The following is a 10,025-nucleotide window of genomic DNA, read 5'->3' on the forward strand; positions in this document are numbered from 1 at the left end:
ACAAACTGCTGTAGGAAGCCATGGGTGATGTTCATTTACTAAAAAAAAAAAGCTGACCTTTTTATTCTGTCCTTCATTTCTATCTATTCACCTGTTATGAATCCATTTCCAAAACTTCTTTCTTAGCCTAATTATTTCTAATGTTTGGTGAGGGCTGTGAAAAGATTTCAGAAAGATAGTTTGACCATGCCTGTAGGACCTTCCACATTCATAGGCTTGTTGTCATCTTCAAAGAACTGTAACAAGTGCATGAAACTAAACTTTTTGCAAAGCTACACAAACTCTTCCTTATATGTTTATTCATGTGTTTACTAATTTTATCCTTTATATTTCTACTTTAAGTAAGGCCATTTAAGAGTAACTAATTTCACCTTGTTTATTTTTGTCCTTACAGCATTAAAAACATATTCATTAAGCTTGAACCACTTGATCCATCACAGAGTTTTAGAGATACGCTCAGCAAAGGAAATTAGAGGATCAGCAACCCATTTTGAGGAAAAAGAAAGAAATCAAATGTAGTAATGTAGCAGAAGGTTGTATCTTCCTAACATTCTGATCAGCAAGTGTTTCCTCTCATTTTATATCCTTGAAAAACTTCAAGGTATATTTTTCCTTGATTTTTCTTTGATTGGTGACTCAGTATTGTCTCTGGCCCTGTAATTAGATGAAGTATAAAGTGAATTCAGAAATTTGTTAATGAAACAATTACCATTAATATGAAGTACAGGTAGAGCAACAGGTGCTTACAAGTTGTTAATGGCCTATTTTTACTATATCAACCAATTGGCATATGTGCAAAGACAAAAAAAAAAATCCCGTATTTACACAAGTACTGCTCCAACAGTAAGGAATTCCATTATGCCTGGGTCCAAATTGAGCAAAGAAGGTACCTGATTGTTCCCAGGTACAGCAGTGAAGCTTAGAAATGCCAGCAACAGGTCTAAATTATAGCCAGAAAGAGGAAAGGAGCCTTTTAGACCTTGATTTTTGAAAGTGTCAACCACACGCTTGCTTTTTACTGTCTCAGCAGATGTTTAGGTGCATCATACCTGTGGTCTTTTGGGTGGCTTAACAGACAGGGACTGTGTGAGAGCTAGGAAAGAATTTCAGTCCTCAGGCACTTAGAAACATAGATTTAGAGGGAACTGTTCTGAAGAATTACTGATGCCTGAAGAGTGTGACCGTTTTCATGCCAGGAAACTAAACTTTGCCTTCTAAAACTAGCTTTCAGCTGAAGCATTCTAGTGAAGAAAACATCTTACCTGGCCAAAACAGTTTTTACAGTGAGCCAGACCCAGGGAGCGGTGGGTTCCAAACACAATTGTCAGCCACCTTTCAGTGTAGCTCTGCCAAGAAAGAAACAAAGAAGTTATGGCTAGGTGGATCCTTGCCACTCTCCTAATATTTTGAAATTTGTCTGAGCTATTTGGCAATTAAGTAACTTGAGGACATGGTATGAACTTCCATTTATTAAAACTGTTTGAGATTTTCCAACTAGAGTTTCTGAGAGAACTGGGGAAAAGATATTTTCCTGTACTTTTTCCATACCGGGGCATTTAAAAACCCTTTTTCTTAATGAATGGTGTCAGGGTAGGTGCTTGTGATGCATACTTTTTAATGAGCCAGATGAATTATAGATTAGGTTTCTCTTCTCTATCTGGTCATAGTTTAGCAGATCTTTCAGGAACTTAATTATCTTGGAAATAAAATCTGGCTGAAATTACCAATTACTGGTGAGGTTGAATTGAATGACATGCAATGCTTCAGAGGATGTGATTGTACGGGTATTATTTGTTTATGAAACCGTACCAAAAACATAAAAACCTGAAAGCTCTCTTCTGTTTACATGAATGCATTGATTCAATTCATGTGAACAGTTCTTGATGGGATTTTTTTGTCTTATGCTTGGTACTCATGTGGATTTTACAACTGAAGTTCCACATTCCTTGCAAAGGAAAATGCTCACAGGGAACACTGACATAGGGAATAACTTGTGGTATTTCCAGCTTTGCCACATGCAGACCAAGTTAGAGGAAATTGCTTGAATTTATGTCAGTGGGATCAAGATTGTATCTTTGATTCTTCATTGTCTAAATTATTAATAGTGTCATGAATATGTTATAGGCATTTCATTCTCTCCTCTGATGTTGGTCATATTTAAGATACTAGCATAGCGAGACTTATAAAACACTGTCTGGAAGTGTCTTGTAACATTGGCAGGAAATGGGCTCATTCCTTTGGATAGAAGGCCTAATACCTTATACTTGGTGTCTATGAGGCTTTGCAAGGGATATATGAATATAATTTCGCTCAAAGTAAATAAGTAACTATGCAAAATGCCAAGCCACTTCCTTCTATTGAAAGCAAGGTGCTATTTTGCAAAAGTGCTCACATGATTTCCACATTTTTGCAGCGAGGTCCTCTTTGGCTTAATCTCACATTCTGAATAGCCTTGGGAGGGATGAGCTTGGAATGAGTGCTTATGCACAGTCATTGGAAGCCTTTTTCCTCTGTCTTCACCAGGACACTGCCTATAGAACAAAAATGAATTATGTAATGAATTATGTCTGCGTAAATGAACAATCTCATTATTTTTTCCTATGAAGAAGGAGCCTTATTCTTGTTACTCAGACACTCTTGAGTGTCAGAGATAAAATTAACTGCACCTGCACAACAGCAGAGGTTACATTTTCAAAGCTGCTGTTATGCAGGTACACTTAAAGTTAAGCTTGCTTCTCTAAGTGAAAATACTTTGCTGTTTTCATAATGCATTTGTGCCTGAACAGATTCTACACCTAAATTACATCATGCAAAGTAGGTAAACATCATAAACTATATCCACATATTCTTTACTAGTTTCTGCCATAATCATCTGCTCATATTCTTTATTCTCTTCTGCAAATTGCATAATTCTTGCTTTGAGGAAGAACAACCATTAACCTGCCTACCAAAAAAAAGTACAAATAGGAGAAAGTCGTCATTTGGAAAAGAAGAAATGTTTGAGCACATTGAGAAAAAGGTCCTGTCTTAATTCGAATATTTCTTATAATCTAGGGTTAGGCATATATTAAGGCATAGAAATAAACTAATTTCCTGATGGAAGCATATCTTACCCCCACAAACAGACACAGCATCCTAACAGATGCAAATACAAATTATACTTTTTATTTCTGAATGATAGTTTATTGATGATGCACGTCTCTCACAAAAAGTCGACATTAACATAGCATAAGCCCACTTGCATTTGCATATGTATTATATGGTTATGTGAGTTTTAAGAAATCATTTTCTTAACTTCTGATCCCACCATTAAGACCAAATAGAGAACCAAAGCTACAGTGACATATTTGCCATCCATTACTGTACGGAAGTTTTCTTCTTGACAGATGTCCTGCTCTAGTTCTATTTCACATTACATTTTATATTGGAAAGGTGCACTCCCAGCAGCCTGAGTGCTGAACAAGTGTACTCTAGCACAACGGACAATGTTCTGTACATGCAGGTTTCCTAATGTTTGAGAGTGTTGCATAAGAAATCCAAATCTCTGTGCAGTCTGTTCAGCAGCACTTCAGAACTCCCAAACTTCTGCTGCTTTATGTTTTTATTTATTTATTTAAATTGTGATTATTATCCATCACTATCTGTTTGCAAGATCTTTATGGGATATTAGTTTTAACCAACAATGTTGAGCTTGCACTTGGGAAAAAATACAGCATTATCAGACATGCCTCATCCCAAATTTTCCCCCCTCTCTGAATACAGAATTTGTGTTTAGCTCTTTGCATTTTTCATCCCAGTCTTAATGGACTACATTTTGATAAGGATCTAATGAAGTTATTTACCCAGTGCCTTATGAAGGCAAGATGTAACTAGTTTCTCTTGTTCTCTGAAATGATTTTTTTCATTTTCAGTTTGGCTAAAGGAATGTAGATGCTTGATTCTGTACTGAAAAGCCTCTCCAGTCATTGGGCAGGAAAATATGAGCTTAAAATGACTAAGGCACTGTCACCTATACCACTTAAGCTCTCCTGAATATTTCATTTATTCAGAATACGAAAAGATAAAGTACCTGACAATAAGAGTTGTAACAACACCTGATTAAAATAAGCACTTGTTTGTAACCTTATGCATCTAGAATAATCATAAGTGTTTAAAACAGAAGCTAAATATATGTCATAAGTGAAATATCTCAAGTATTCCTCAGGAATCCATTTCTAGAGTGTGTATTGTTTACTAATTGGGATATTGGATATTCTTATTTTTGTGAGGTGAAAAAAAAGGTGATCTCAAGGAAAGAAACTGGACCACATGATCTGATAAAATATCTTGTCCCTTTGAATTTCATTACTTTACTAAAATTAAGAAAGCAATTGGATTTTGTAAAGGAACCTGCCAAAGGAGAGCTTTGGTATTTTATGTAGGGGAGATGGCAGTTTATCCTGAACATATATGGCATATTGCTTTTGCTCACTGGGAGCAGGAAAACACTTTGGATGTGTTAGCTAAGATTGTTAACTAGTGAATAATTGGTTGGATTGTTAAGTGTCTCAACATTAAAATATTTTGCCAGAAGAATTTTGATGGTGTCGGAGTTTGGCTTTGGAGAGACAGTATTAGCAAAGCAGAAACAACACAGAAGAACAGCCAACATTTGACAAAGGTAGTCATCAAGTCAGAACAGCTGCAGTGCTTCTCTTAGCTGACTACGAGAGCACTGAAACATGTTTTTGGAAGTGTGGGGGTTGTTGTTGCGTTCCTAAGAAAGGTATCTTGTGAGTGCACACAGAACAGAAATGCAATATTTTGTCATTTCTAGCCAGCCTCTGAATCATGTCTCACCACTGAGTGATAACCTATGGAGAAAGCATGGATACAGTGCAGCCATTGTGCAGAAGCCCTACCTGGAGTCCTGGGAGCACAACCATTGCTGACATTTCGGACAGAAGAATTTATGATGAGAACCCTTCCTTGACTGTGATTCAGCTCCCAGTAAGTTGACTGGGGTTTTGCTGGTGACAAAAAGTTATGCGCTTACTGTAAGTACCTGTATAGCACTAAAACTAGTGCCAATCCTTTAGGCTACACACCTACTTTTATGGGGTGTGCATATAAAGGGGTTCTCCCCCACTTCTCCCCATTCTTGGCTGATATTTCTAGCATGCATCCCTTCAAATTAGATTTCTGAAAGAAGCCAGCTTGTAAAAATCACTTGGAAAACAAGAATGCTTAGTGTTGTAAGACAAGTCTGAAGAGAACCTGTCCTCTTGAGAAATTTGCTTTACATTCTGAGGCTGAGTTCTAGCAGGCTGTGTAATGCAGTGCTGTGGGACAGAATCATAGAATGTCCTCAGCTAGAAAGGAGCTGCAGGGATCATCGAGTCCAACTCATATCCCTGCATATGACAGCCCCACAGTTCACACCGTGTGTCTGAAGGTGTTGTCAGGTCTCTTTTTGAATATTGACAGGCTTGGGACCATGACTACCTCCCTGGGGAGCCTGTTCCAGTGCTTCAACACAGTCTGGGTGAAGAACCTTTTCCTAATGTCCAGCCTAAACATCCCCTGGCACATCTTCCTGCCATTCCCTTGGGTTCTGTCATTGGTCACTGAAGAGAAGAGTTCAGTGCCTGCCCTTCCTCCTCGCCTTGTGAGGAAGCTGTAGACCACAATGAGGTCTCTCAGTGTCCTCTTCTTCAAGCTGAACAAACCAGGTGGCTTTAGCCACTCCTCATACAGCTTCCTCTCCAAACCCTTCACCAACTTTGTAGCCCTCTTCTGGACACTCTCTAGCAGCTTAATATCTTTTTTATACTGTGGTGCCCAGAACTGCGCACAGTGCTCCAGGTGAGGCTGCACCAGTGCAGAGCAGAGTGGGATAATCCCCTCCTTCGAGTGGCTGGCAATGCTGTGCTTGATGCACCGCAGGACACAGATGGCTTTCTTGGCTGCCAGGGCATACTGTTGGCTCATCGACCAGAACCCCCAGATCCTTCTCCGTGGAGCTGCTTTCCAGCATCTTGTCCCCCAGTCTGTATGTACAGCCAGGGTTGCCATGTCCCAGGTGCAAAATGCAGCACTTGCTCTTGTTGAACTTCATGTGGTTGGTGATTGCCCAGTTCTCCGATTTGTTCAGATCCCTCTGCAGGGCCTCTCTGCCCTCAAGAGTGTCAACAGCTCCCCCCAATTTTGTGTCATCAGCAAACTTGCTAAGTAATCCCTCAATCTTCAGCCTAAGTCATTTAAAAAGACATTGAAGAGTGCTGGCCCTAAGATGGATCCCTGTGGAACCCCACTAGTGACTGGTTGCCAGCCCCACATAACCCCATTTACTGGAACCCTTTGAGCCCGGCCTGTCAGCCAATTGCTCACCCACTGGAGAGAGGGAGTCAAGTATGCTTGAAATAGTTGTCATCTTGCATAAGAACTTGCTCAAACAGTACCATAAACTCCCTTTTTATCTTGCATTATGAGCAAACTTGGGCTGTTCATGCAAAATATGGAGCAGCTCCCTATTGGAAGAGACTGAAGTAAAACAAATATGAAAACATTTGTCCAATTTTCCCACTTTCTCAAGTGTTCACTGCTTGTATTCCAGCTGTTTCTCTGTAAATGGCTGTGTCACAGGCAGATGTATGGCCATACAATCAGAGTTGTATTTCTTAGGACTTTTCCTGATGTGGTCCTCCCTCCTCAGTGGAATTAGGGAGGATGCTCAGTGACTTCCTTAATGTTTATCAAGCTTCCCTGCTTATTTAAGTTAATGAAAACCTCGTTCAGTGCCAGGTTAGTCAGCTGACATACTGTCCGAGCACCACCACTGCTATGGCCTTGGAATTTTTGTGACTAACCATTATTTGTTCATTACTTTCTATCAGTGAATTTTATCACCCAGGCCTCTGAAAACACAGAGTCTGGCAAGGAAGGAGGAAGAAAGTAGATCATTTTTATATTTCCTCCTATTGGAAACCATGTGCACTCATCATAGACATGAACTTGCTGTTGTAATTAGCCACAATCCACAACTCAGCCACCACTTGCCCTTCTGAGAACCCCTTACATGATACAGAATGGTAGAAAATGCATCCTCTTTTTCAGTTTTGTATTTAAAGAGGAAATTAATAACACAATATTTAAGTGAAAATATATCAACAAGCATTTATTAGGTACATAAACACAAATATTTTCCCATAAATAAATATTGAGGACAACTACATTCTTATGCAGAAGTAAATAAATAAAAATAAATACATAAATAAAGTGCTTTTTAATAACAAAAAAAGTCATTAAAATAAATATTTACACCTTCACAACACTAACTCATAATAAACAATATCTTGAAAATGATAGCACAAAAACTGATGCCTCAGAATTTTGGCTTCCTAATTTTACAAGCCAGTAAATTTTACAGTCAGTAATTTTACAAGCCAATAATTTTACAGTCAGTAGCCCACTCTGACTGCCAGTAGCCTAGGTACAGTTGATGGTACCTATCCGTGCTTTCCTGGAGAGGATTTGCTGGTCTATTCCTAAACTATTGGCAAAAAGAGAAGGCATCATTTAGTGAAAGCTCTGCTGAGCGTGCACTGCACTGATCCAGATGTGTTCAGCATAAATGACTCGAGAATCATCTCCACCTCTTTTTATAATCCATTTTTTCTGCCTACTTTTTCTGGTGTCAGTGGTTTCTCTCCTATATAATGAGAACTCTTCAAAAGATTTAAACTAGTGTTTTCAACTACAAAAACAGGGAATCCTTACTCTCTAGGTGCTGTTAGAAGTGTGAATATGGGTGGCAGGAGGAGGTGAGCTGCCCGAAGTTGAATGGCTGGCTGTCCCTGGTTGTTCCTGGCTGCCTTCCTGGAGGAATTAGGGCATTTTTCTTCTTCATCTTAGGACACTGTCTCCGGTTTGGCATTTGGCCTAAAAACAAAGAAAATGGAAAAGGAGACAGTTAGAACTTGTCCATGGAATAAGCATCACTCACTGGAATCATATTAAATCAACCACCATATTAAATATTAAATCAACCAAGTTTGTGCTTTTTTGTCCAAGCTTCTTAAAAGCTGCTACTGAACGTAAGGGATGCTGGTACTTTTTGACCTTTTCACAAGTACTCAGTTACTGTGCACTTCCGAAGTTTGATGCTCCACTTAACACCTCTTGGGCCTGATTTTTCCCCCACTCATCTAAACGTCATTACTTTTGAAAAATGGATTATTGCCTTTTACCATTGTAAGCAAGAGAAATCCAGTTAGTCAATGCCTGGATTTCTTGATCACTTGAGCTGCAGGTTTTCAATATGCTTGTGCTTTATGTAAATAAAGTTCACACTGGGTGTGTGGCACAGTAAGGTATTTAACCTAATACTATAATTAAAGTTCAAAGTGATCACAATGTTTGTCCCAGTTAGTGAACACAAATGCTAACAGCTGCCTGAGGAGACAATTTTTGAACACTTTACACTGTGCGTGTTTGCTACATCATTTAAAATACTGGTTTTTGATAAGCTCATTAAGGACACATGACTTACTTGTCCAGAATTGCTTTGATGATTAGTTTCACCCAGGGAGCAGTGGGTTCCAGACACACTTCTCTGCCATCTGTCAGGGTAGCTCTGCAACAGAGAAAAAAAGGGAAAAGGTCTGCTTAGTGAATTCCAAGGCGATTTCCCGTTTCTCTCGTAAACATAACTCTGGGTGTACGCTGACGTGTTCTCCTTTACTTTAAGCTGTATCATTTGTGGCTGTAGCCTAACATAAACCCTTTTTTAAAATGGTTTCATATCTTATTTATTTGAATGCATTCAATCATTTGCAGGCCTATCTTTTCAAAATTGATTTTTTTTTTCCTACAGCTTGCTTTGTGGTGGTGTTTAATGGAAGGGCAAAACCTTTCTATCTTGATTCAGAAACTGCTAGACAGTCCACGGGAATTTTATTACAGTAAGAATTCTGCAATTGTGACGAGATTATATTATTTGTATGGTAATGGTAGTTACTTCATTGACTTGAGTAGAAGTGTGATCATAATTTTCTTAGTCATTAAAATTCATATTTTGATCACTTGGTTAGCATGCCTTCACGGGTTTAATTCTCTTTTCACATGCTGGTGGAATTCAGTTTTAGAAAGTTATTTGCTGTCTGATTACTGTAGTTTTAGGTTGAAATATTTCATGGGTTGTTTAAAAAATAATGGACAAGAATAATGGGCAATTTATAACACATAGCATATGATTTGTAAGAGTAACAAGCGTTGCTGTTGTACATTCTATGTATCCATGCCTGCTGGCTTGTTCCATCTTTTGGGGAACACTTAGATCATCCTTAATGCAAAAATCTGTTTCCTTCTTGTTAAGTAACTGGAAGATTTTGCAAGAGCACTTACATGACTTCAACATTTTTGCAGTGAGGTCCACTGGGGATGAGGTTCACGTTATGAATGAACTTGGGATGGATGAACTTGGAATGGGTGCTTATGCACTGGCATCGGAGTTCAATCACTGAGCGTGGCAGGGCCTTACCTGCAAAACAAGAAGAAGGAAAAAAAAGTGAACTGTTTTACCATTTCCACAGGAAGCACAGCATGTTCTTTTTGCTTATGGTATTAGAAGAGTTATTTGCTTCACTTGTAAGACAGCATAGTATCTCCCTTGTCAGTATTTACAGTAGGAGAGCTTTAGGAAGAATTTCTTTACCTTTTGTTCCAAGCACTGAGATCAGGAGAAGAGTCAGCGCAGCAGCTGCAGCCTTGCACATCATGATGCAAGAATGTTTCTTCCTTGTGTTGACTGGGTCTGTTTCTGTGCTGAGGTGAGCTCCCACAGCCCTGAGGGTGGCCAGTGCTGGGGCTTTGGCACCTGCCTGGTTTATATACTGCCTTGGTCTCCCCTTTGTGCTCAGGCATCATGTGTGGGTCATACCCATGGAAACTCCCAAAGCTGTAAGATGCTACTGTGAGATGAGTCACAGGTGAATGGGTAAATCCCTTTCCTTAGATGACCACAAAATTGCTTTTCATTAGCAGAA

General features: G+C 39.1%; 1 protein-coding gene across 1 annotated transcript; it reads right to left on the reverse strand.

The window, feature by feature from the left end:
* Window positions 1–7,672: 7,672 nt before the first annotated feature.
* On the reverse strand, window positions 7,673–9,825 carry LOC309438771 (interleukin-8-like). The gene is made up of 4 exons (XM_082050603.1): window positions 9,695–9,825; window positions 9,385–9,520; window positions 8,531–8,614; window positions 7,673–7,920 (listed from the first exon to the last, which is right to left on the reverse strand). The coding sequence occupies exons 1-4, from the start codon at window positions 9,756–9,758 to the stop codon at window positions 7,890–7,892; spliced, it is 315 nt and encodes a 104-aa protein (XP_081906729.1). The 5' UTR covers window positions 9,759–9,825; the 3' UTR covers window positions 7,673–7,889.
* Between the last annotated feature and the right edge of the window lie 200 nt (window positions 9,826–10,025).

Source organism: Streptopelia decaocto (assembly GCF_964273445.1).
Source record: "Streptopelia decaocto genome assembly, chromosome: 4".
Taxonomy (NCBI): domain Eukaryota; kingdom Metazoa; phylum Chordata; class Aves; order Columbiformes; family Columbidae; genus Streptopelia; species Streptopelia decaocto.

Coding starts and splice junctions, on each gene's coding strand:
- LOC309438771 (XM_082050603.1), bottom strand. CDS start 9,758: ATGATGTGCAAGGCTGCAGCTGCTGCGCTGACTCTTCTCCTGATCTCA. Junction 8,615..9,384: donor TGCAAAAATGTTGAAGTCAT/GTAAGTGCTCTT, acceptor TCTCTGTTGCAG/AGCTACCCTGACAGATGGCA. Junction 7,921..8,530: donor ATCAAAGCAATTCTGGACAA/GTAAGTCATGTG, acceptor CTTTGTTTTTAG/GCCAAATGCCAAACCGGAGA.